General features: G+C 50.4%; 2 protein-coding genes across 2 annotated transcripts; one reads left to right on the top strand and one right to left on the bottom strand.

Annotated features, from left to right (window-relative positions):
* The first annotated feature begins 456 nt into the window (after nt 1–456).
* ESCO2 (establishment of sister chromatid cohesion N-acetyltransferase 2) lies at nt 457–17,550 on the top strand. The gene is made up of 10 exons (XM_069850661.1): nt 457–525; nt 2,291–3,242; nt 5,327–5,402; nt 8,973–9,030; nt 12,171–12,300; nt 14,367–14,498; nt 15,080–15,169; nt 15,886–16,029; nt 16,411–16,592; nt 17,396–17,550. Exons 1-10 carry the CDS (start codon nt 473–475, stop codon nt 17,532–17,534), a joined length of 1,956 nt encoding a protein of 651 aa, XP_069706762.1. The 5' UTR covers nt 457–472; the 3' UTR covers nt 17,535–17,550.
* Nucleotides 17,551–17,969: 419 nt separating this feature from the next.
* Nucleotides 17,970–25,144, bottom strand: PBK (PDZ binding kinase). Its single transcript, XM_069850723.1, has 7 exons — nt 25,075–25,144; nt 24,855–24,945; nt 24,237–24,379; nt 22,121–22,290; nt 20,599–20,728; nt 18,936–19,112; nt 17,970–18,461 (listed from the first exon to the last, which is right to left on the bottom strand). The coding sequence occupies exons 1-7, from the start codon at nt 25,121–25,123 to the stop codon at nt 18,256–18,258; spliced, it is 966 nt and encodes a 321-aa protein (XP_069706824.1). The 5' UTR covers nt 25,124–25,144; the 3' UTR covers nt 17,970–18,255.
* Between the last annotated feature and the right edge of the window lie 1,286 nt (nt 25,145–26,430).

The raw sequence follows: 26,430 nt of genomic DNA on the forward strand, positions 1-26,430 counted from the left end.
CTGGCTCCAACCTCCTTTCCAGGAGCCTCAGAGAGCGATGAGGTCTCCCCTCAGACTTCTCTTCTCCAGACTAAGGAAAGAACCCCTGGGCTCCAGACCCTTCCCCAGCTCCATTCCTCTTCTCTGCATGTGCTCCAGCCTCTCAGGGTCTTGGAGTGAAGCGCTGATGGTCTGACTCTAGTTTAGAAAAGGGACTCTTGGATGCATTTGTCTGTGACAATGGGATTGGATTTAACCTGGAAACAGCCTTTCCGCATGCACTTGTTTTATTGCTTATGCTCAGTTCACCCACAGCCCTGCCTTGTTCCAGTTTCTACTGTTCCCCCATCAGCTACTGGTCCATGTTGTCTTCCCAGCTTCCCACCTCCTCTTCCTTCTTCCCTAAGGTTTTCATGTTTAGTTTGTTGCTTTTCTACCGAAGATCTGTTTCAAGCTGATAAAAACATGTTCTTGCAGGCGCTTTGGTGAAACCATGGCAGCTGTTACCCCGCGGAAAAGGAGCCACAGTTCCACTGACCTCGATGGGTATGTTAACTTCTCACAGTCCTTTGGTTTAATTAACCCCCCTGAATTCATAGAATCACAGAATGGTTTGGGTTGGAAGGGACCTCAAAGCCCATCTGGTTCCAGCCCCTGCCATGAGCAGGGACACCTCCCACTGGATCAGGTTGCTCAAAGCCCCATCCAACCTGGCCTTCAACATCTCCAGGGATGGGGCAGCCACCCCTTCTCTGGGTGACCTGGGCCAGGGCCACCCCACCCTCAGTGTGAAGAATTTCTTCCTAATGTCTAAGATGAATCTTACCCCTTCCAATGTAAAGCCTTTCCCCCTTGTCCTGTCACTCCAGGTCCTTGTAAAGAGCCCCTCCCCAGCTTTGCTGGAGCCCCTTTCAGTACTGGAGGCTGCTCTAACGTCTCCCTGCAGCCTTCTCTTCTCCAGGCTGAGCAACCCAAACTCTCAGCCTGTCAGTTGCTGCACGTAGAATAAAACAGGTGTATAAAATACTTGAGTGTTTTTAATATAGAGTGGAAAAAAAAAAAAAAAGAAGATTGGTCTGAGACCCAGGTAGCATCACCACGAGTTTTTTCTTTATTAACTTATAACACTTATATTGCCCAGAAAATCGTGGTTGCCCCATCCCTGGAGGTGTTCAAGGCCAGACTGGACAGTGCTTGGAGAAACCTGATCCAGTGGGAGGTGTTCCTGCCCTTGGCAGGTGTTCAGAACTGTTTGGGCTTTAAGGGCCCTTCCCACCCAAACCATTCCATGCTTCTATGATCTTGTTTGGGCAGTCTTCTCTGTGAAACACGTATCCCTGTACGTGACATTCACACACAGACATGACCCCAAGTGAGTCAGAAAACCAGCAGAAACCTAAAACCTGATTGTTTAGAAATTTAAGAAATAAACCCTCTGATGTTTACATTCTTTTGTGGTAAAGCCTTGGACTTTCCCACTTGGAACTGCTTTGATAAAGAATGTTGTGCAGCCTTCAGCAGTTTATTTTCTGAACAGTCTCTAGTGTTAACAGGAAAACAGTTCCCTCTTTATGCATACAGTTATAGGGATTTTATTTTCCCCCTAAATCATAGTATCATGGAATGGTTTGGGTTGGAAAAGACTTCAAAGCCCATCCAGTTCCACCCCTGCCATGGGCAGGGACACCTCTCACTGGATCGTGCTGGTCAAAGCCTCATCCAACCTGGCCTTGAACACCTCCAGGGATGGGGCAGCCACCACTTCTCTGGATCACTGCCTCACAGTAAAAGATTTCCTCCCAAGATCTCACCTCAATCTCCCCTCTTTCAGTTTAAAACTGTTCCCCCTCGTCCTATCCCTGCATTCCCTGATCAACGGCCCCTCCCCAGCTTTCCTGTAGGATAATTTGAATGATCCTTCTGCACGATTCCAGGGGAGGAGAAGCCACTCATCATGACAAAATTGCTGAGCTCTAAGAGCAGAGCTTGTTTTTCTTTCCTCACTCTACCAGAGGAAGGGATTTTTCTCATGTTTGTCCTGTGCTTCCCCCACAAACAATTTTTTTCACGGAAAGGGCTCTCAGGCACTGGCAGAGGCTGCCCAGGGAGGTGGTGGAGTCCCCATCCCTGGAGGTGTTTAAAAGCTGGGTAGATGAGGTGCTCAGGGATTTGGTTTAATAGTAGACCGGTATAGTTGGACTGGATAATCTCGAAAGGTCTTTTCCTACCAAGCGATTCTATGATTCTGTGTAAAATAACCACTGCAAAGCTTTCAGTTGTGTGATGTTCTGCTCCATGATTATCCTTACAGTTCACCCTTCGAGACTCCTACGAAGAAAGCTGTGAGAGGCCTTGCTGAAGCTCCACCTCTGCTTGCCAAAGTGAGAAAGCGTTGGTTTGCTTCTCAAATAAACTGGACATCGAGTGATGAGGTGAAGGAAAATGAGGTGAAGGTTTCGAGGAGGTTGGATATTTCACCTCTGCAGGCAGCCAGTGCTCCCGTAGCCATGCAGGGAGAGTCCTCGAGGAAAGTATCCCCAGAACCTGCTTCATCATACAAACCCCTTCTGTCCGTGACATCCTTTTACAGCAAGGAAAAGCAATACCTTACTCCTCTCGAGAGGAAGGAACTGAACCAGATCCATGCTTTTGGTGAGCAGAACAGGGGTGAAAATCTCCCAGCTGCCAGCAAGACAGAGAATAGGAGCTGGTATAGAAACTCCAAGCCAACCAAGCACACAACCAGGTCCAAGCATGGCAAAACCATTCCCAAAACAATGAAGAATGCGAAAGGGGATGGAGCACCCAGAAAGACTCATGCAGAGAAAGAGAATGTGAGTTGCCTAATCAAAAAGAAGATGGATGCACCTTTTAGAGTCCTAAGCCTGACAGTAAAACCAGCCCTGAAACTCCAGATGGGAGCAGCTTTCTTTTCTGTTGGGAAGAAATCACACTCTAAAAAACCAATTGTAGACACAAAATTCCTCCAGGTTCTTCCCAAATCTTCACAAGGAAATAATAGGCCTGAACCACCAACCGCTGAAAAGTCAAATTCAGCTGAGAGAAACACAACCCTTGAGGTACTGAGAAGTGTTCCTGCACCTCGTAAGGAGGAAAATGGAAACGGGAAGGACTCTCCAACCTGTGTGAATGAAGAGAGAGGTTCGGCATGTGAAAGAAGAACATCACCACAGAAAAGTGGAAGCCACTCCAGCCTGTTTGGTGATTCCGAGTCTGCCGGAGCTGGCAATGCGGAGCGTGGGGTAAGTCGGTGTGTCCTCAGGAGCTGTGGAGCACTGAGGAGTTTGCTGCATGCCATGTAGGCTGTAGAATAGTTTGGGTTGGAAGTGACCTTAAAGATCATCCAGTTCCAACCCACCTACCATGGGCAGGGACACCTCCTGCTGGAGGTGGGAGTCTCACAAAAGTGGAGCAAAGGGGAAGAATCCCCTCCCTTGCCCTTCTGGCCACAGTTCTTTTGATGCAGCCCAGCACATGGCTTGACTTTCTGGGCTGTGAGCACCCATTGCTGGCTCATGTTGAGCTTCTCATCCCCCAGCACCCCAAGTCCCTCTCCTCAGAGCTTCTCTCAGTCACATCATCCCCCAGCCTGTACTGAAACCACAGGTTGCAGACACTGCTCCTGTTTGGAGACAGCGTTTTTATTTGGAGATATGAGTGGATTCTCCCACTCTCCCAGACTTATTCCTGCCTTCCAAAGGGGTAAACTTCCAGAAAGTTCTTGGCAATGTCCTTTCGTGTTGCTAACTCCCAGCTGCAGGCAGATGTTCCATGTTTGCCAGCTGAAAGGATAGCTTTTGGCTTAATGTTTTTCCAAAAGACTATAGCCAGCAGGCTTTGCTGTGGGCTGGAATTGTCTTTGTAGCCATTATTTCCAGCAGGAATTGTGTGTCCATCTCCCTTCTCCAGGGAAGGGAGAAGCCCTGGGTTCTTCTGCTTTAACAATCCAGTGCTGAAAGGGTTAGACTTTGCCATAAGCCTCACTTCATGCCAACCAGTGAGCTTTCCAGACCTGGCTTTTAGTGTTCTGATTCCAGAGGGTTGCGTAGCTTGGGATGTGGACGTCACCTCCGAATGCTCAGGTGTGGAAGGTCAGGATGGGCCTGGAATGAGCACAGTGGCAAAATACAAACTCAGAGCATGTTTGGAAGTGATTTCAATACACTTAACATTGTATTTTACTGTTAATGCAGCATCTAAAAGGAAGGAAAAGCCACTGGAATACTTCTAGGATTGGGTAGGAAGCTGTGTACAAGACTTGGAGCCGTTCCTACAGGGCTAATGTGGTTTATATTCTGGTGTTGGTTCCCCAAAGGAGAACTCATGGCCTCCTTTGTTCACCTGTGCTGTTCGAGTCCCTCTGTCACATTCCTGCCTGGATTATCAGTATGTTTTCCCAGTGCAGTATTAATAAAACAACCCGTGGCTTGTGGAACCTAATCCTGCACCTGCACTAAAAATAAAACCGTGCTGAAAGCTTTTGGTTCTCTTGCAGTGGAAGTTTTAGGTTGGCAAAGAGTCTTACAGAACATCTGTGAGAGGCTTTCTGCAGCTGTGGAGGTAGAGCTGTAGTCAGGGAAGGAATCGTAGAATCATGGATTCATTAAGATTGCAAAAGCCCTCTAAGATCATCCAGTCCAACCGACAGCCCAGCCCCACTGTGCTGACAAAAGCATGTCCCCACGTGCCACAACCACCTGGTTTTTGAACCCCTCCAGGGATGGGGACCCCACCACTGCCCTGGGCAGCCTCTGCCAGGGCTTCGCTGCTCTTTCTGTGAAGGAATTTTTCCTAATATGCAGTCTAAACCTCCGCTGGCTCAACTTGAGGCTATTTCCTCTTGTCCTATCGCCTGTCACTTGTTACTTCGGAGAAGAGACGAACACCCACCTGGCACCAACCTCCTTTCCAGGAGCTGCAGAGAGTGATGAGGTCTCTCCTCAGCCTCCTCTTCTCCACACTAAACAGCCCCAGAGCCCTCAGCTGCTCTAGAACCCCTGGGCTCCAGGCCCCTCCAGCTCCTTTCCTCTTCTCTAGATACGTTACAGCCCCTCAAGGTCTTTCTGGCAGTGAGGCGCGTAAAACTAAACCTAAAATTTGAGGTGCGACTTCACCAGAAGTGAGTGCAGGGTGACGATCCCTTCCCTGCTCCTGCTGGCCACCCCATGGCTGATGCAAGCCAGGATGCTGGTGGCCTTCTTGGCCACCTGGGCCACTGCTGGCTCATGTTTAGCTGCTGTTGACCAGCACCCAATTAATGTCAGTTAATGCTTGCTGTGAAGGTCACTGGAACCAAATGTGATTCTTCCTTATATCTAATTTACAGAATATTGAAGAAATTGAGGAGTTGGATGATTGCGTCGTTGTTTCAAGCCAGCCTCCACCCAAGGTGAATAAGCAAGGTAAGTCGGATTATACATGGAATCAAGGAATGGTTTGTGTGGGAAGGAACCTTAAAGCCCACCCAGTTCCAACTCACTGCCAAGGGCAGGGACACCTCCTGCTGGATCAGGTTGCTCTAAGCCCCATCCAACCTGGCCTTGAACACCTCCGGGATGGGGCAGCCACAGATTCTCTGGGTAGAAATGTTCCCTGTGTGTGAAATATAGGAATTCCTTGCTGCTAATGAGGTCTTTTTCAAGCAAGGTTTTTTCCTACCAAGTGATTCTGATCCTAAGTGACAGTAAAATGTGGTTTCAATAGTATTTCATTACCGCAAAACAATGCATTGGCCTGTACCTGCTGTCTCACCTCCCAGGTATGTGCTAACAAGTGCAGTATGTTTGCAGAAACTGAGGTCATGTTATTTTATCCCACTTTCCTTGTTTCTCAGTTTTTCCTTTTTAAAAACAGGCAGCACTGGCTATTCCAGCCTCAGCAGCCCTGAGTTCATTCACTGCTAGGCTGCAAGGTCCCAGTTATCTGAGAGGTCCTTTCCCATCTTTCCTTAGTGGTGGCAGTTCATGTTTAGTGATGACTGAAATAAGAAACATGGAATGATTTGGGTTGGAAGGGACCTTAAAACCCACCCAGTTCCAGCTGCCTGCCATGGACAGGGACACCTCCCACTAGATCAAGTTGCTCAGAGCTCCATCCAACCTGGCCTTGAACACCTCCAGGGATGGGGCAGCCACTACTGCTCTGGGCAACCTGAACCAGGCCCTCCCCACCCTCATTGTGAAGAATTTATTCCTAATGTTTAATGTAAATCTTTCCCCTTCCTATTTAAAGCTATTCCCCTCATCCTGTCACTACAGGCCCTTGTAAAATGCTCCTCCCCAGCTTTCCTGGAGTCCCTTTCAGGGCTGGAAGGCTGCTCTAAGTTTTTCCTGCAGCCTTCTCTTCTCTAGACTGAAGAAGCCCAACTCTTTCAGCCTGTCCTTGTATGGGAAGTTCTCCAGCCCTCAAATAATCTCCATGGCTTCATCTGGACTCACTCTAACAGATCCATGTCCTTCCTGTACTGAGGACTCTGGAACTGGACACAAGACTCCAGGTGTGGTTTCATGAGAGTGGAGTAGAGGGGGAGAATTCCCTCCCTTGCCTTGCTGGTCCCACTGCTTTGGATGCAGCCTGGGTTTGGCTTTCTGGGCTGCAAGCACACTCTGTCAGCTCATGTCAAGCTTCTCACCTGCCAGCGCCCAAGTTCTTCTCAGGGCTGCTCACAATCACATCATCCCCCAGCCTGTATTGAAACTGCAGATTGCTCTGCCCTAGGTGCAGGACCTTGCCCTTGGCCTTGTTGAACCTCACGAGGTTCTCACAGGCCCACTTCTCCAGCTTGTCCATGTCCCTCTGGATGCCATCCTGTCCTTCTGGTGTGACAAGTGCATGTAGTCCTGTTGTAGCCGTGTTTGTCTCTCCTCCTCTCTCCCTCCTCTTTCTGGCACATCTGGTCTTAATCTGCTTCTCAATGAAATCGCCAGCACTCCTGAACAGTTTCTCCCCTCGCCTTTACTCTTGCTCCACATGGGAACTTATTTATCTGCTTTTGGCACGTAATGAGGTTCTGTTTCATTGAAGGTCACCATCTCTCCATGCTGCCAGCTGCTTCTCTTCCTTCTCTCTCCAATAAAAGACTCCTCTTACTGCATTTTCCACCTGTCCATAAAGCCGTTGCTATCACATTCCCAGTGCTTGCCTGGGGCCTTTCTCAGGAAGTGCCTTGGCCCTCTAAGATCCTGCATTTCTAGGAAGCCATAGGCTTTTCGTTATTTATTAGTTTCATCTTTATGACTCCTCGCCATGTTTTCCACTAACGGGAGTCTTTTATTGCCTCCTGTTTCTCAGAAATAACCGGATCCTTTCCATGGTTTGGATTTTGGAAGCTGTTAGGGTCGCTCTTCTGCTTAGGTACTTTGCTTTGTTTCTGTAATTCCCAAGAAGTCTCTGTGAACACGGTCAAAATATGAGCAGAAAGCAGCTTAATTCCTAAATATTTTACCCTTGAGGGGAAAATACATTCCTAACAAACAATTTCCTTGGATTTACTTAACCGAAGTCTTTGCCAAGTCATCCTTAACGCTTGTGTGCCGTGACCTAGTGCTGTGCCTGGTCATCCCCAGCTTCTATAGGATTAAAAGCTATCGGTGAATGGAATCACTTAGTTGGAAAAGACGTTTTGAGATCATCGAGTCCAACCGTACCTGCCCACTACTAAACCAGATTCCTGAGAACCTCATCTGCTTGTCTTTTAAACCCCTCCAGGGATGGGGACTCCACCACCTCCCTGGGCAGCCTCTGCCAGTGCCTAGAACCCTTTTAGTGAAGAAATTTTTTCTGAAATCTTAATCTGAACCTGCCTTGGTGCAATTTGTGGCCATTTCCTCTTGTCCTATCACTTGTTAAACAGGAGAAGAGACCAACACCTACCTCACCTGACTCCAGCCTCCTTTCTGGGAGCTGCAGAGAGCCATGAGGTCTCCCCTCAGCCTCCTCTTCTCCACACTAAACAGCCCCAGGGCCCTCAGCTGCTCCCAGAACTCCTGGACTCCAGACCCTTCCCCAGCTCTGTTCCCTTTCTCCGGACACCCTCCAGCCCCTCAATATCTTTCTTTGAGTGAGGGGCCCAAAACTCAACCCAGGATTCCAGGTGGTAAGCACAGGGGCACAATCCCTTCCCTGCTCCTGCTGGCCACCCCATGGCTGATCCAAGCCAGGATGCTGTTGGTCTTGGCCACCTGGGCCACTGCTGGCTCATGTTCAGCTGCTGTCGACCAGCACCCCCGGTTCTTCTTCCTCTGGGCAGCTTTCCAGCCACTCTTCCCCAAGCCTGGAGCGCTGCGCGGGTTGTTGTGACCCAAATGCAGGACTCAGCACTTGGCCTTGTTGAACCCCATCCTGTTGGTCTTGGCCCATGGCTCCAGCCTGTTCAGATCCCTCTGCGGAGCCTTCCTGCCCTCCAGCAGATCAACACTCCCACCCAGCTTGGTGTCATCTGCAAACTTACTCAGGGTACACTCAATCCTTTAATTCAGATCGTGGAAAAAGACATTGAACAGGCCTGGCCCCAACACTTAGCCCTGGGGACACAGCTTGTGACTAGCACCAACTGGATTGAACTCCATTTCCCACCATGCTTTGGGCCTGGTCATCCAGCTGTTTTTTTTGTCCAGTAGAGGGTTTGCCTCAACCAACACAACTGAACATGGAGACTCCTGCGTGTGATAACACTCTTAATTAAGAGCCAAGGAGGTGCTAAACGACTGCAGCAGAAAGTTCTGCTTCATAGTTGCAGGGATATAGTTGATCAAGTTCATTGAAGTGGATTGAAGGGCTGGATACCATGCATGACCGTGACTTTTCTAGCCCACAGCATCAGCAGATCCTGGTCCTCTTATCAGCTCTCGTCTATAGAGATCAGTGTCTCATTTTGACATCTCATTGGTGTTTGCATTTCTCTTTCCCTGTATCAATGTCTTCTGCAACTAAAATTGATTCTAAACCGTAGTAACTCTGCTTGTCTTTTCCAGCAGCTCCTTCCAATGCTGTTTACCCCATCTTCAGTGCAACCCCCACCAGCAAGAAAAGGTATGTCGAGCTTTGCTAGATCTCTCCCAAAATGATCCAAAGTGTTGGTTCTGCAGAACTGTGACATTTTATTAAGAACTATACCAGTTCTAAACCCAAGAGCTTGGCTTTTTCCCAGTCCTTGTAAAGTTTGGACTCTGGGCATAGCCTTGGTGATAGTCTGTCCCCATGAAGGGTTTTTTATTGAGCTGTGAAGGGGCTCTTTATCAGGAGCGCAGGGACAGGATGAGGGGGGATAGTTTGAAGATAAAGAGGGAAAACTGAGATGAGATCTTAGGAAGAAATCTTTTCCTGTGAGGGTGGTGAGGCCCTGGCCCAGGTTGCCCAGAGAGGTGGTGGCTGCTCCACCCTAGAGGTGTTGAAAGCCAGGTCTCCCCGCTTTTGAGCTGAGTTTGTGTGCACCAGCTGCAGTGTGTGAACATCTGCCTTGGCATTTAGCTTGGCTGGATGAACTGTGGGTTCCTGGTTGAGAAGCACTGAGAAGGCTGCTGCGACAGGGCAGAAACTGCTTGGGGCACCCTGGCACTTGCAGAAACTGGTAGCTTCTCTGTCTTCCTCACATTTCGTGTTCTTTATCTGTTAAGCCTATGCTATTAGTTTTTTTAAGTTTTCAAATGACTCACTTTTTGGGAAAACAATGGCTTTTTAGAGTTAGAATCATAGAATCATTAAGGTTGGAAAAAACCTCTAAGCCTCATCCAGACCAACCGTAAGCCCAGCCCCACCGTGCTGACTAAACCGTGTCCTCAAGTCCTAGCCAAACGGTTTTGAACCGCTCCAGGGATGGGGACTCCACCACTGCCCTGGGCAGCCTCTGCCAGGGCTTCACCGCTCTTTCAGGAAAGAAATTGTTCTCAATATCCAATCTAAATCTCCCCTGGTGCAGCTTGAGGCCATTTCCTTTCATCCTACTTGGTTGAAGAGACCAGCACCCACCTGGCTCCAACCTCCTTTCCAGGAGCTGCAGAGAGTGATGAAGTCTCCCCTCAGCCTCCTCTTCTCCACGCTAAACAGCTCAGGTCCCTCAGCTGCTCCCAGAACCCCTGGGCTCCAGACCCTTCCCCAGCTTTGTTCCCTTTCTCTGGATGCACTCCGGCCCCTCAAGGTCTTTCTTGGAGTGAGGGGCCCAAAACTGATCCCAGGATTCGAGGTGCAGCCTCACCAGTGCTGACTGCAGGGGGACAATCCCTTCCCTACTCCTGCTGGCCTCTGGTTGGACACACCTGGAGGTTTCCAAAGGCTGGTTTACCTGGTTGTGCTTAAATTTAGTGTGAAACTGATCCCTCTGTTCCCTCGGGGTCATTGTTTTCCCCTAGTAACCCTCCCTATGATGTGATTTTGTAGCCATTACAGCACTGTAGCCAATGCTGGGAGGTGTCTGTGTGTGCTACAGAAGTCACCTGAGATGAAAAGCTCAGAGCTGCACCAGTCAGGGGTGCTTTATGTGGACTTTTTTTCATCTGAGTGATGTTAGAACAGCAGCAGAGTTTGTCCTTTTGGTGTAGTGTCCCTGCCCATGGCAGGGCTCCTGGAACTGGATGGGCTTTAAGGTCCCTTCCAACACAAACCATCCTATGATGAAGATGCTGCAGACAAGGTCAAAGTTGTAATGAAAGTGGTGAAAAGAAAATATTCTGTTTGGCTGTGGTGGGAAAGTGTTTTTTCCATGCAAAAAACAGTGCTACTGCACCGCCTCCCACATTGAATCGACTTGTTGACACATTTTGTCAACAATAAAAGCATTCCGAGCCCAGCTGAGTGTGAACATGAAAAGAAACCACTTAAAGCTGCTCTTAAAAGAGCCAAAATAAACCTTCCAAGCCTTGCCCTGCTACTGTGCTCTTCTGCCACTGGAGTGTTGAAAGGCAGATCTGATGGCAATATCTGCTCCGCTCCCTTCTGTGGCTTTTCACACACCTTCTGGGGTGCATGTGGAGCCCTGGCACGTGTGGAGAGCCTGGTGTTTGTGATTAAGTGAGAATGAGCCTTGGATTCACCGTTCTTGCTTGGGAAGCTGAGGAGCGCAGGCTTTTCCGGTAGGAAGTCTCTGCTTTGGGAATTCTCCTTAGTATCCAAACCTGTAAACACTGGTTGTATCTGGGACCAGTGGTGTGTAACGTCTTTGATGCAGACATGGACAGTGGGATTGAGGGAACCATCAGCAAGTTTTCTGAAGACACCAAGCTGCGTGGTGTGGTTGACACGCTGGAGGGAAGGGATGGCATCCAGAGGGACCTAGAAAGACTGGAGAGGTGAGGCTGTGAGAACCTCATGGAACCTCTTCAACAGAGTCAAGTCCAAGGTCCTGTGCCTGGGTCAGGGCAATCCCAAGCAAAATCCAGGCTGGGTGGAGAATGGATTGAGAGCAGCCCTGAGGAGAAGGACTTGAGGTGCTGGGGGGTGAGAAGCTCAACATGATCCAGCAATGTGCTCTCACAGCCCAGAAAGCCAAACCGTGTCCTGGGCTGCATCCAAAGCAGTGGGACCAGCAGGGTGAGGGAGGGGATTCTGCCCCCCTGCTCTGCTCTGGTGAGATTCCACCTGGAGCCCTGCATCTAGTTCTGGATCCCTCAGCACAGGAAGGACATGGATCTGTTGGAGTGAGTCTAAAGGAGGCAACAAAGATGATCCAAGGGCTGGAGCACCTCCCATATGAGGCCAGGCTGAGAGAGTTGTGGTTGTTTAGCCTGGAGAAGGCTGCGGGGAGACTTTAGAACAGCCTTCCAGTACTGAAAAGGGCTCCAGGAAAGCTGGGGAGGGGCTCCTGATCAGGGAGTGCAGGGACAGGGTGAGGGAGAATGGTTTTCAGCTGCAAGAGGGGAGATTGAGATGAGATCTTAGGAAGAAATAGTTTCCTGTGAGGCTGGTGAGGCCCTGGCCCAGGTTGCCCAGAGAAGTGGTGGCTGCCCCATCCCTGGAGGTGTTCAAGGCCACGTTGGATGGGGCTTTGAGTGACCTGATCCACTGGGAGGTGTCCCTGCCCATGGCAGGGGGTTGGAGCTGGATTGGCTTTGAGATCCCTTCCAACCCAAACTGTGCTATGATCATATGGGACGGGATGGTGGTGGAAGAGGGAGAGGTGCTCAAACAAGAGTTTTTTAAATTCTGATTCATTCTCTTCTCTCTGAAATGATTTTCAGGACACAGGCTGCACTGGATGAACTGACTTCTCCCTTTGGATCCAGCACACCATCAAAACCATCTCACACTTTGCAGAAAAGCAAGAAGACGAAAGAGCTCTGCAAGCGCTCCTGGGATCAGATGATCATTGTAAGGTTCTCCTCTGAGCATGCTCGGCCCTCAGGGTGGGTTGGGGCTGCTGGCGGCTGAGAAGCCCAATGTGAGCTGGCAATCGGTGCTCAGAGCCCAGAAAGCCAAACTGTGTCCTGGGCTGCATCCAAAGCAGTGGGACCACCAGGACGAGGGAGGGGATTCTTCCCCTCTGATCCATGCTGGTGAGATCCACCTGGAGCCCTTGATCCAGTTCTGGAGTTCTTGTAGCATCATGGAATGGTTTGGGCTGGAAGGGACCTCTAAGCCCATTCAGTTCTAAGCCCCCATTGTGGGCAGGGACACCTCTCACAGGATCAGGTTACTCAAAGCACCATCCAACCTGGCCGTGAACACCTCCAAGGATGGGGCAGCCACCACTTCTCAGGGCAACCTGGGCCTGGGCCTCCCCAGCCTCACAGGAAAATATTTCTTCATAAGATCTCATTTCAATCTCCCCTCTTGCAGCTTCAAACTGTTCCCCCTCATGCTATCCCTGCACTCCCTGATCAGGAGCCCCTCCCCAGCTCTCCTGTGGCCCCTTTCACTACTGGGAGGCTGCTGTAAGGTCTCCCTGCAGCCTGCTCTTTTCCAGGCTGAGCAACCCCAACTCTCTCAGCCTGGCCTCGTATGGGAGGTGCTCCAGCCCTTGCATCATCTCTGTGGCCTCTGGACTCGCTCCAACAGATCAATGTCCTCCTGCAGGGAAGAGTGGACAGGGGCAGTGACCCAAACCTGACAAACAGCATATTCCATTCCATAGACGTCATAGTTGGGATAAAGCTGTGGGATCAGCAGGGTCAGGCTTGTTGTGCTCTACAGAAAGGTTTTAAGCACTGGCCTAGGTTGCCCAGAGAAGTGGTGGCTGCCCCATCCCTGGAGGTGTTCAAGGCCACGTTGGATAGGGCTTGGAGCAACCTGATGCAGTGGGAGGTGTCCCTGCCCATGGAAGGTGGTTGGAACTGGATGGGCTTTGAGTTCCCTTCTTACCTAAACCATTCTGTAATTCTGTGATTCTATGAAATAAGAGAAGTCCTTAATGAACTGGGCTTCAATTCACTTCACTGCTTAGTGAGTAAATCCGCTGTTTGCATGCACAGGCAGCTGAACGTGACCCAGCAGTGACCCAGGTGGCCAAAAAGGCCAACAACATCCTGGCTTGGGTCAGCCAAGGGGTGGCCAGCTGGAGCAGGGAAGGGATCGACCCCTGCATCTGGCGCTGGTGAGGCCACACCTCAAATCCTGGGTTCGGTTTTGTGCCTCTCACACCAAGGAAGACCTTGAGGGGCTGGAGCGGTCTGGAGAACGTGAAAGATGCTGGGAAGGGTCTGGAGCCCAGGGGGAGTCTGGGTGCCCTGGAGCTGTTTAGCCTCCCAGAAAGGAGGTTGGAGCCAGGTGTGTGCTGGTCTCTTCAACCAAGTGATAGGATGAAAGGAAATGGCCTCAATTGTACCAAAGGTGGTTTAGATCGGATATTGAGAGTAATTTCTTCATGGCAAGAGCAGTGAAGCCCTGTCAGAGGCTGCCCAGGGCAGTGGTGGAGTCCCCATTCCAGTAGGGGTTCAAAAACCATTTGTCTATGGCACAGTGGGACATGGTTTAGTTGGCACAGTGGGATTGGGCTGATGGTTGGACTGGAAAATCTTAGAGGTCTTTTCCAATCTCAGTGATTCTATGATTCTTTTCTAACTGCACTCAGTTCCTTGTCTTCCTCTGCCCATGCAGTGACAGAGATAAAAATGAGATGTTTAGTGAACTGATGAAAAGACTATGGAATTTCCCTTTTTGTGTGTATGTTGCTCTTTTACATTGTCTTCTCAGCGAGGATGTTGCTCAACTCTTTCCAAAGAACACATTCCTTGTGTTCCCTGGATAATTTTTGCCATGCCGTTCTGAATATTCTACAAACAAGCAAAAGCTTGTCCACATCTTCACAAATTCAAATGAAAACAAACACTTAAATCTGTGATTACTGTTGCTCGTAGAACCAATCCTCAACCTCTGTTCTTCAAACCGAACCTGGGTTTGACCAGCTCAGGAGTACTTACCTGCCTGTTTCTCTCTAGGATGCCGGTCAGAAGCATTTTGGTGCCGTAGTTTGCAAGTCGTGTGGCATGATCTACACAGCTGCCAGCCCGGAGGATGAAGCACAGCACATCCAGCACCATGAGAGATTCCTCGAGGGACTCCGATACGTGGTAAAGTGATAGCTGAGCTCACAGCTTAGGTGAAGGGGAGAAGCACAGGAAAGACATGGATCTGTCGGAGCAAGTCCAGACAAGGCCATGGAGATGATCTGAGGGCTGGAGCACTTTCTGTACAAAGACAGGCTGAGAAAGTTGGGGTTGTTCAGCCGGGAGAAGAGAAGGCTGTGGGGGGACCTTAGAGCAGCCTCCCAGTTCTCAAAGGGGCTCCAGGGAAGCTGGGGACGGGTTCTTGATCAGGGAGTGCAAGGATAGGATGAGGGGAACGGTTCAAAGCTGCAAGAGGGGAGACTGAGATGAGATCTTAAGGAGAAATATGCTACTGTGAGCGTGGGGAGGCCCTGTCCCAGGTTGCCCAGAGAAGTGGTGGCTTTGTCATCCAGAGGGGAGGTTGAAGTGTCTGTTTGGTCTTCCAGCAACTGTCCACCTTCATCAGTGTGATGTGTGTGACCGGGCTCTATTCCTGAAAGCTGGAATGGTTCAGATTACAGTTTTGTCTGCCAGAGTCCTTACTGAATCACTTCCTCTCTCTTTCTAACTTGTTTGTTTGGTTTTTTTCCCCCCCTCTGTGGCAGGGTTGGAAGAAAGAACGGGTCGTGGCAGAGTTCTGGGATGGGAAAATTGTATTGATTCTTCCAAATGACCCCAAATACGCTGTCAAGAAGGTACAAGTTTGTTTATTTTGGGGTTTGTTTTGTGGATGAGCTTTTCTGCTGGCTTGGCTCCAGGAACTACCTCAGTGTGTGATCATACATTGCTTGCCAGTGCATGGGGTGAATGGGAGAGCCCAGTGGGGTCATGGCAGCAGTCAGGGTTGCTGTAGACACCCAGCCTGACACATCCTAACTCTGCTCCATGTGTCAAAGCTCTTGTTCTTAGGTGATAAACATAACCCGCTCCTTTCCACCCCAAGGGGAGGGGTGAGAGGCAAGAGGGTGGAGGGATGAAGACAGGGTTGTTCAGCCTGTAGAAAGAAGGCCCTGGGGAGACCTTAGGGCAGCCTCCAGTACTGAAAGGGGCTCCAGGAAAGCTGGGGAGGGGCTCCTGATGAGGGAGTGCAGAGATAGGACAAGGAGGAACAGTTTGAAGCTGCAAGAGAGGAGACTGAGATGAGATCTTAGGCAGAAATGTTTTCCTGTGAGGGTGGGGAGGCCCTGGCCCAGGTTGCCCAGAGAAGCGGTGGCTGCCCCATCCCTGGAGGTGTTCAAGGTCAGGTTGGATGGGGCTTTGAGCAACCTGATCCAGTGGGAGGTGTCCCTGCCCATGGCAGGGGGTTGGAACTGGATGGGCTTTAAAGTTCCTTCCCACTGAAAGCATTCCATGATTCTGATTCCTGCTGAAGAAGCTCCTAACATACCTCTGTTCGGTTTCATTTTCTTAGGCAGAAGACATACGAGAAATTGTCGATAATGAGTTGGGATTTAAGCAGGTTTCTTTGAGCTGCCCAGCCAAGTCTAAAATATACCTGTTTGTGTCTAATGAGAAGATGATTGTTGGGTGCTTGGTGGCTGAATCAATCAAGCAGGTACAATTTATTAATTGTACGGGGATGGAATTAAATCGCAGGCTGATAATGGGCTTGTTGTGGGAGCCTTTGTGTTGGAAATCCTGGCTTAAGGCAGGAGTTGCGGGGGGAATAAAAAAAGGAAATAAATAAAAACCCACCCCAAAAGCAACAAAATGAAACGAATTAAGGAAAAATGTGCTTTTGTCAGGGTGTGGTGTTGCTGGCAGGAGGTAGCAGGGTTTGCAGGGTGGATACTGCGGTGAGCACCCATCTGACTCTGGTTTGGGTGCCAGGCTGCTTTGTAAGAGAGCAGAACTCGAAGCTGGGCATGCAGGAAGGCTCGTGACTCTGTATCCCACTAGGAAGGAGCAGTCTTGACCCCTCTGCCTATCCCAACAGGCTTTCCGGGTGCTGTCAGAGCCAGGAGCCGCGATGTCCCCCAGCAAAGACGCCCTGCAGCAGCAGCGGGCCTGGCGCTGCTCCACGGAGCCGGAGCCAGCCGTCTGCGGCATCAGCAGGATCTGGGTGTTCAGCCTGAGACGCAGGAAGGGCATCGCCCGGCGCATGGTGGACGTGGTCAGGTAGGGAGCGGCTGGGGTTTATCCTTGGGGAGAAAATGGTTGCAGCAAAGAGTGTTTAGAAGGAACTTGGGGAGAGGGATAAATTTGTGCCATTAAGTACATCTGGAATCCCCACTTCCTATTGGAGCGATATAAATATAAAAAATGTCTGCTTGATATCGATTATAAAATACAAATATTGCTTAAAAATAGGACACAAATGTGGGCCAAGCTGTTAAGTGCTGGGTCTGACTGGAACGCAGAGCTACACAGGCTGGATTTTCCGTGAGAAATTGTGATTAGTGTGGGAAAAAAAGCCCATATATTTGTATATAGGCTGGGTGGAGAATGGATTGGGAACAGCCCTGAAAAGGACTTGGGTGCTGGCAGAGGCGAAACTCAACATGAGCCGGCAATGGGCGCTCACAACCCAGAAAGCCAAACTGTGTCCTGGGCTGCATCCAAAGCAGTGGGACCAGCAGGGCCAGGGAGGGGATTCTCCCACTCTGCTCTGCTCTGGTGAGATCTCACCTGGAGCCCTGTGTCCATTTCTGGAGCCCTCAGCACGGGAAGGACATGGATCTCTTGGAGCGGGTCCAGAGGAGGCCACAGAGATGATCCGAGTGCTCCAGCCCCTGCATCATCTTTGTGGCCCTCACAGACTTTTGTGCCTGGTTCCTGATGACTCCAGAACGCAAGAGGGCAAACTGGCATCTCCCAACACTTCTCTCTGATTCTTCTGGGTTGAGAAGGAGAAATAACATCTCCTTTCAGAGGAGGGCTGGAAAAATAAGTGCCCAAATAACTCCACTCTCTCTTTCCAGGAGCACCTTCATGTATGGCTGCTACCTGAGCACCAAGGAGATCGCGTTCTCTGACCCGACACCAGATGGGAAGCTCTTCGCCATGAGATATTGCCAAACGCCCAATTTCCTTGTTTACAATTTTATTTTTAACAACTGATTTCAACTCAATTTATCACAAGCTGAGGTTGGTTTAAATGCAATTCGATGTTTTAATTAACAATTAAGTATTGTTACTTGGCTGAATGCTGTTTTCCTGCTGAGCACCAAGTTCTTTGGGCGCAAATGTCACTTTGTGTACAGAGTTGTGTTGGATTTTAGTGTCTGCTTGGATTTCAGGTAGGTTTGTTTCTTCTGAAAGTCAAGTTTATTGCAAGTAACTTAATCAGTCTCAAGAGTTTTAATTAATATAAAGATGGCTTTTTGCTCTCTGCTGTCTGGGAATGCGACTCAGCTTTTTGCACTTCCTAAACTTAAACACAGAACGTTGAATATTTTCAAACCACCCTCCCTGCAGGAATTCCCCAGCGGATTAAGAGCTGGAACCCTCCGGGGGAAGCTGTCACAGTCGGGGTTTGCCTGCTTAATAAAGTGTGGGAAACTGCTGCACAAACTTGGTTTTGTATATGGAAGAGATGTGGGAATGTTTCAAATGACTCTCCTAACTGGAGGAGCTCAGAGAAGGCTGAAACAACATCTGAGGGACACAGATGTATTGCGACCTCTTTCTCTCCAGCAACTTGAGGGCAGGAATTTCCCCAACCAGCACTTTTCCTTCTTACCTTTCTAACTCTAATGCCTAAGGACCCACAACTGTGCTGTGGAGCTCTGGAACAGCTGTCCCTGAGCTTGGTGGCACGGTTGTGGGACCTCAAATGATTTTACTCCTGGCCTAGACCTGCCTCCAAGACCTCCACAATGCACGCAGCTGAGGGGCGTTTCTTGGGATCCTCGTTGGTGCAGACAGAAAAGAGATCGATCATGCGCTGGTAGGATGAGTCGAGTTCTTCCATGTTGAGGGCTGGGCGGGTTCCCAGGGCAGCGTAATAGGCTTCCTCGTCAAAGCAGTCTTCGTCAAAGGACTCATCTGGAGAAGAAGGTGGAAAAGGTGGTGGGGAAGAGTGCTGGGAACTGCTCTGCTCCCTTGGAGCATGGGGCTTTGCTCCTTATATATCACAGACAGGTTTGGGTGGGAAGGTAGAAACCCCTCCCTGGCCCTGCTGGTCCCACTGCTTTGGATGCAGGACCCGGTTCAGCTTTCTGGGCTGTGAGCACCCGTTGCCGGCTTAAGTTTAGCTTCTCTTCCCCCAGCAACCCACGTCCTGCCTTGCAGGCAGTATGTGACCTTCACAGCAGCTTTCCTATTCCTCTGTTAGCCCTAATCATTGCCTGGGCTCCATCATGACTTTCTCTTTGACTGAAATCACTTATTTTGAAGCTGTTTCTACCCCAGCAGGGGTAATGGGAGCCACCGCTGTTGTTTAGCGTTGTATTGCTCCAAGGTATAGAGTTTTGGGCTCCTTGCTACAAGAAGATGCTCCCCAATGAGGCAGAGACAAACCTTCGTCCTCAGAGTCATCGCCCAGGTTGAGGTGGGGCACGGAGAGGGTCATCATTTCCCAGAGAGTCAGCCCAAAAGGGAAGATGTCGGCCTTGTCGGTGATGACACCATCATCCTGCAGAGCTTCCATGGGCTTCCAAGGCTCAGTGCCGATGTAGCAAAGCTCTGGGTCGCTCACTGGAAGGGAATGACATGGCTCAGGGTCTGCTGAGACTTGCAGACACCAAGACATGGTCATGGCTTACTACACAGCAGGTATTAAGACAGTCAGTTTGCTCAAGTGTGCTAAAGCCACAGGGGAGGATCTCTTGGGGGCTTGAACCCATTTCTCTTTCACATCCATGTAGTCTCACATCGTCTGTAACCTGCACCCTGCAGGGCTTCTGCTGTTCAGGAACCTTTTCTCTTACAGGGCTGATCAAAGACCAGCCTGTAACGAGAAGCTAATTCCCGGAGAAGTGGCTCTGCCCATCCCTGGAGGTGTTCAAGGCCAGGTTGGATGTGGCTCTGAGCAACCTGATGCAGTGGGAGGTGTCCTTGCCCATGGCAGGGATTGGAACTGGATGGGCTTTGAAGTTCCTTCCAACCCAAAGCATTTGGTTTAGTGGTGGACAGGTAGGCTTGGATTTGATCTCAAAGGTGTTTTCCAACCAACCAATTCTATGATTCCATGATTCTATGGGATCCCTCAGCACTTCATGGGCTGCACTTCCATCCTTGGCAGCCACAGGGCTAGGGACCCAGCCCAGAATCCTTATCACGGGGTTCCTATTGTCTCCTCCAGTCTATGAGGAGGCAAAACCAAACTCAAGGCTGGGTGGAAAGGACTCCTTCCTGTGAATCCAGCCCTGAAACTGATCCTTTAACCACTTTCCTCCCTGGGAGAGGGGTTTGGGTCGGAACACACCTTAAAGATCATCTGTCTCCAGCTCTCTCACTCCATATAAAAGAGAACGGCCACAAATAAAAACGTAACAGAGCAGCTTTATAAATTATGAGGCTGTTGCTGGCCCAAGTGCCATGTAAAGCAGCAGAGAAAAGTGTTCTTGTAATTAACCCAAACCCATTCCTGCTGTTCACAGCCAAGCCACGACGCCGTTAGACATCTGCTTCTCGTTTCCCTCCAGGCTTTATAACTGTCGCGGTTGAATTGTGCTTCCTTCCAGCCCTACAAGAACGATTCATTTGCTTAAGTCTCTGGCAAGAGCAGCTCAGCAGGGTCTGACCCAGCATAGAACGGTTTGGTTGGAAAAGACTTTTGAGATCATTGAAACCAACCGTATCGGTCCACTACTAAACCAGATCCTCGAGCACCTCGTCTGCCTGGCTTTTAAACATCTCCAGGAATGGAGACTCCACCACTGCCCTGGGCAGCCTCTGACAGGGCTTCTCTTTCAGGAAAGAAATTGTTCTCAATATCCAGTCTAAACATCCCCAGCACAACTTGAGGACATTTCCCCTCATCCCATCACTTGTAACTTGGGAGAAGAGACCAGCACCCACCTCACTCTAACCTCCTTTCCAGGAGCTGCAGAGAGCAATGAGGTCTCCCCTCAGCCTCCTCCAGACTAAACAGCTCGAGGTCCCTCAGTTGCTCCCAGAACCCCTGTTCACTCTGCTCCTCTGGCAGCCACCAGGTCCCCATCCTGGCTTCCTGACTTACCAGTCATGTTCTCATCCAGAGGCAAAGACACTCCCACATCGCAGATCTTGATGGCTTCAAAGTCGCCTTTAACGACCACGTTTGAAGACTTGATGTCTCCATGGAGCAGCTTCTTATCGTTGTGAAGATACTAAGGGGCAGAGAGGAGCTGTTAACACCCGCTTACTGCAACCCAGAAGCCCAGAATGGTCAGGGTTGGAAGCCCTGGAGCTCATTCTGTCCAATCCCTCTGCTAAAGCAGGGTCATCTCCAGCAGCTGCACAGGAACATGTCCAGGTGGAGTTGGATCTCTCCAGAGAAAGAGACTCCAGAGCCTCCCTGGACAGCTGGTTCCGGTGCTCTGGCACCTGCACGGGAAAGAAGTTTTTCCTTGTGTTCAGATGGAACTTCCTGGGCCTAGTGCCCCTTGTCCTGGCACTGGGCACCACTGAGCAAAGTCTGGCCCTGTCCTTCCACCTCAACCCATCAGATATGGATCAGCATGGATGGGATCAGCAGAGGGGCGGCTCTGCTCTTCCCCAGGCTGAACAAACCCAGGTCTTCCAGTCTCTCCTCCTAAGAGAGATGCTCCTGTCCCCACTTCATCTCTGTGGCCTCCACTGGGCTCTCTCCAGTCATTCCTTGTTTTTCTGGAGCTGGTGTGTCCAGAATTGGACACAAGACTCCAGCTGGGACCTCCCTAGGGCACAGCAGAAGGGGAGGAAAACCTCTCTCACCCTGCTGGCCACCCACTTCTCCATGCACCCCAGGACACCCTTGGCCTTGGCCAGGAGAGCACAGTGCTGGCTCACGGTTGGCTTGGTGTCCACCAGGACTCCCAGGTCCACACAGCTATGGAGAAGCAGAAGAAACCATCAGATTTGAACAACAAAACACCAGCTTCCTGACTTTTAACATATTTAGGCTTAAAACCTCAAATTTGGGTCAACTCCTGCATCTAACATGTGCAAACACAGGGTTGGTCGTTCCAAACAGCCCAGTTTTGGAGGCTCAAGGTCACGTTTTAGTGAAGAGTAAGAAGCACTGGAGAGTGAGTGCAGAGTCACAGAATCATGGAAGGAAAAGTTCTCTAAGGTCATCCTGTCCAACCACTACCCCAACCCCACAGTGCTGACTAAACCATGTCCCCAAGCACCACAGCCACGTGGTTTTTGAACCCCTCCAGGCATGGGGACTCCACCACTGCCCTGGGCAGCCTCTGACAGGGCTTCACCACTCTCTCAGTAAAGAAATTGTTCCCGATATTAATCTAAAACTCCCCTGGTGCAACTTGAGGACATTTCCCCTCATCCCATCACTTGTAACTTGGGAGAAGAGACCAGCACCCACCTGGGTCCCAACTCCTTTTAAGGAGCTGCAGAGCGCGATGAGGTCTCCCCTCAGCCTCCTCCAGGCTAAAAAGCCTCAGGTCCCTCAGCTGCTCCCAGAATCCCTGGGCTCCAGACCCTTCCCCAGCTCCATTCCCAGGTCCCTCAGCCGCTCCACATTCACACAGAACAGCTACAATCAACCTCAAACGTACCTTCAGGCCCCTCGCCATGCTCAAGGCGACCTTGAAAATAGTGGCAGCAGGGAAAGGGCCCAAGTGTTTCGCTCTTCTTTCTTCAATTAAGCAATCCAGAGATTTTTCTCCTCCGTACTCCATCGCCAGGCACATGCTCCCATCGCTGGCCTCCGTAAACGCGCGGTAACCTTCCAAAAGAGATTGAACTGTTAGAGAGTCCAGGGAAACAGCAACATTCCCATGTGCTCAATGGCCCGATGGAGCCAGAGCATTCAGAGCTGCCCAGATGCTTTCCCAACAGCTGCTATCAACCCCAAATAAATTCAGATCCCAGGAGGACCCGCCTCATGGCTTTTGTGGCAAGATTGAATGGTAGATTCAATGAAGCCAAGTGCCAAGTCCTGCACTTGACTCACAACAACCCCACACAGCACTCCAGGCTTGGGGAAGAGAGGCTGGAAAGCTGCCTGGCGGAGAAGGACCTGGTGGTGCTGGTCAACAGCAGCTGAACATGAGCCAGCAGTGGCCCAGGTAGCCAAGAAGGCCACCAGCATCCTGGCTTGGATCAGCCGTGGGGTGGCAGGCATTCTGGGGCTGTTTAGTGTGGAGAAAAGGCTGAGGGCAGACCTCATCACTCTCTGCAGCTCTTGGGAAGGAGGCTGGAGCCAGGTGGGTGTTGGTCTTCTCGCAAGTAACAAGTGATAGGAAGAGAAGAAATAGCCTCAAGTTGTGCCAGGGGAGGTTTAGCTTGGATATAAGGAAAAAATTCTTCACTAAGAGCGTTCTTACACCTGGCAGAGGCTGCCTGGGGGGGCAGTTGAGTCCCCATCCCTAGAAGTGTTTAAAAGATGGGTGCCCAGGGATCTGGTTTAGCAGTGAACAGATATGGTTGGATTCAATGCTTTCTAATCAAACTATTCCATGATTCTATGAAGCCACAGGAATGTCCTACGGAGACCTGCACAGCCCAAAGCAGGACCACCACCCACAAATCTTTTTGAGGTAAAGGAGCTCTCTCCTGCAGGAGAAACCTTGGACAAGCCACTTGCTGCTTCCCAGCTCAGCTTTGCTCCCTGTGCCAGAGGTAGGAAGATTGAGCCCAGCTTTTGCAGGATGGAGAACCAGGAGAAGGAGAGGGAGGAGAGCAGCAGCCAATCTGTGGGACCAACATCTCCAGCTGCAGAAGCGAGACCAAGGGCAGGGAATGTTTGGGAAAGCCAAGTCCTTGGCTTGCAGGGACCAGTTCTCAAGGTAAGCACATACAGAGTGTTGGGTAATCTTACCATCTAGAGGGACCTGGACAGGCTGGAGGTGGACCCGTATGAACCTCACAGAGTTCAAGAAGGCCACATGAAAGGCCCTGTATTTTGAGAAGCTGCCTTAGTCTGCATTTCATTTCTGTTCTTATCTCATCTAAAATCTCATCTGCCAGTCAGAACGGCAGCTATGTTTGACTTTATCCTTCCCTTTGTGCGTTAAACTATCTCAGTGTGATTGTTTGGACTGGAAACACTGCGTGCAAAGAACTTTGTTTGCATCCCTCAAATGGCGTGTCCTGCTTCTGGCAGGAATTTCAGAGCAGATTTAGTTTTAACCTTTGGCACTGCAAACATCTCACAGCTTTTCGGTAAAAGGAGCTGTAAGTCATGGGAAAAAGGTTTTTGCTATGCTGTTGTGCAAGGGTTTGCCATTTAGAGCTCCACCTGAGGAGCGCTGCTTACAGACAGGAGTGAAGCGTGGAGGAAGGAATCAGTCATAGAATTGTGGAATGGTTTGGGTGGGAAGGGACCTTAAAGCCCATCCAGCTCCAACCCCCTGCCATGAGCAGGGACACCTCCCAGTGGATCACAGTGCTCAAAACTTCAACTCTCTCAGCCTGTCCTCGTATGGGAGATGCTCAAGTACACAGCGATCCTCCTGCTGCTCATCTCCCCAGCCATCCCACCCCAAAGCTCCAACCTCCCACAGCCCAGTGAGGAGCTATGGAATCCCCAACCCTTGTTACAAGAGGAGCCCAGAGCTGGAGAGGGAAGAAAAACCCTGCAGCAGCCTTGTGTCCCATCAGCTTGCCCCAGAGTTAGCTCCAACAACTTCATTTGGAATTTAGGCAGCACTGGCTGTGCTGGAAACTCACCCACGATGTTGGGATGCTGGAGGTTCTTCAAGATCTTGGCTTCTTCATTCAGTCTCTGCTGGTAGATGCTTTGCTGGCCCTGGTTGCATTTGGAGTTGATTTTCTTCACAGCCCATGGGGAATGGGACAAACCTCTGGGAGATCTGCATAGGAAAAGCCAAAGAACTGCTCCATTTGTGAGCAGAATCAGGGTTAAAGCTCATGTTGGTTGCTGAGGAGCGATTCTGGAAAGTGTATCCATTTAGTTAGTGGAATTAATGAAGAACAATGCTAAAATCATAGGTTTGGATTGGAAGGGAACCTTTAAACCTATCCAGTCCAACCTCTACAGTGAATAGAGGCATCTTGAACTGGATCAGGCTGCTCATGCTCAAAGCCCCATCCAACATGATGAGCTTTTCCCCAGCACCAATACCTCCAGCACGCCCGCAACAGCTAGAATTCCCAGCCCTTCATCATCTCTGTGTCCTCTGAAGGGGAGTGGGCAGCATCCAAAGGTCGGTGATGCAGCACTCCCCTGCTCAGAGTTCAATCCCTTCCCATCCTCTTAGGGGAAAAAAAAAAAACCTACAAGTCCAATTCCCAAGCACCACATTATGCCTGTGTGCACACACGTACCTTTTCATCAAGTAGACATTGACTCCAGTGCCGCATCCAAGCTTCTGCATGAAGGGAGAGGCTGGGATAGTGATGGAAACTGGCCGTGCATCTAAATGGGAAAGAAGCGCCAGCCCCAGGGGTGAGCAGATCCCTCTGCGGAGCCTTCCTGCCCTCCAGCAGATCAACACTCCCACCCAGCTTGGTACTATCTGCAAACCCACTCATGGAGGCAACTCACCACATTTTTCTTTGTGAGCCAGGCTGGTTGGGGATTTGAAGGCTTCCATTGGTGCAAACAATCCCGATCTCTAAAGGAGGAGAGGCTCTGTTACACCTGCAGGCCCAAAAACGCCAGAGAAAGGTGCTCAGGAGGAGCCAGGAGCAGGATTTGTGCAGGGCTCAAGCTCTAACCCGTGTAGGGGCGTTACAGGCTCCACGACAGGAGAGACCCCCAATCCCGTCTCTGGGGTTGGGGGGGTTACTAGGTTGGGGTTGTATGTCAGGAAATGACTCTCTGTTCCCATTGCCATTCCCTTTCCTGATCCCAATCCTGTTCCTTTTCCCAGTTCCTGTCCCAGTCCTGGTCCCTTTCCTGATACTGTCCCCATTCCCATTTGCTGATCCTGTTTTCAGTTCCCCATTCCCATCCTCTTTCCCAATCCCACTCCCATCCTCTTTCCTGTGTCTCATCTCCTTTCCTGTTCTCCTGTCCCCATTCCCAGTTCTCTATCTTCTTTCCTGATCCCTGTTCTCATTCCCAATCCTTGTTCCAATCCCTGTTCCGCGTTCCCACCCCCATCCCCATCCTGTTTCCCTTTCCTGTCCCCCTTCCCATCCCCTTTTCTGCCCCCATTCCCATCTTTGTCCCTGTTTGTATCCCTGTCCTCATTTCCACCCCTTTTCCCTTTCTGGTTCCCATCCCCATCCTTGTCTCCATTCTATTTCCCAGTCTCAGTCCGTGTTCTCTGTTCCCATACCCATTCCTGATCCCTGTTCCCCAAACCCTGTTCTGCGTTCGCATCCCCATCCCCATCCCACTTCCCTTTCCTGTCCCACTTCCCATTCCCATTCCCATTCTTGTCCCTGTTCGCAACCCTGCTCCCATCCCCTTTCTGGTTCCCATCCTTGTTCCCATTCCATTTCCCAGTCTCAGTCTATGTTCTCCATTCTTTGTTCCCACCGCCATTCTCTTTCCCCCAGTCCCTTTTCCCCTTTCCCCTGCCTCCTTTCCACCTTTCCCATCCCTTTCCTTATCCCCATCCCCTTCTCTTTCCCATCCCCATCCCCTTTTTCCCATCCTCATCCCTTTCTCTTTCCCACCCCCATCCCTTTCTCTTTCCCTTTCTCTTTCCCGTCCCCATCCCCTTTTTCCCTTCCCCATCCCACTGCCATCCCCATCCCTTCCTCTTTCCCATCCCCATTCTTTTCTTTCCCATCCCCATTCCTTTCTCTTTCCCATCCCTTTCTCTTTCCCATCCCCACCCCCTTTTTCCCTTCCCCATCCCCATCCCTTCCTCTTTCCCATCCCCATCCCTTTCTTTCCCGTCCCCAACCCCTTTTTCCCTTCCTCATCCCCCTTCTCCCTTTTTCCTCT

This window comes from Phaenicophaeus curvirostris, chromosome 2 (assembly GCF_032191515.1).
Source record: "Phaenicophaeus curvirostris isolate KB17595 chromosome 2, BPBGC_Pcur_1.0, whole genome shotgun sequence".
Lineage (NCBI taxonomy): Eukaryota > Metazoa > Chordata > Aves > Cuculiformes > Cuculidae > Phaenicophaeus > Phaenicophaeus curvirostris.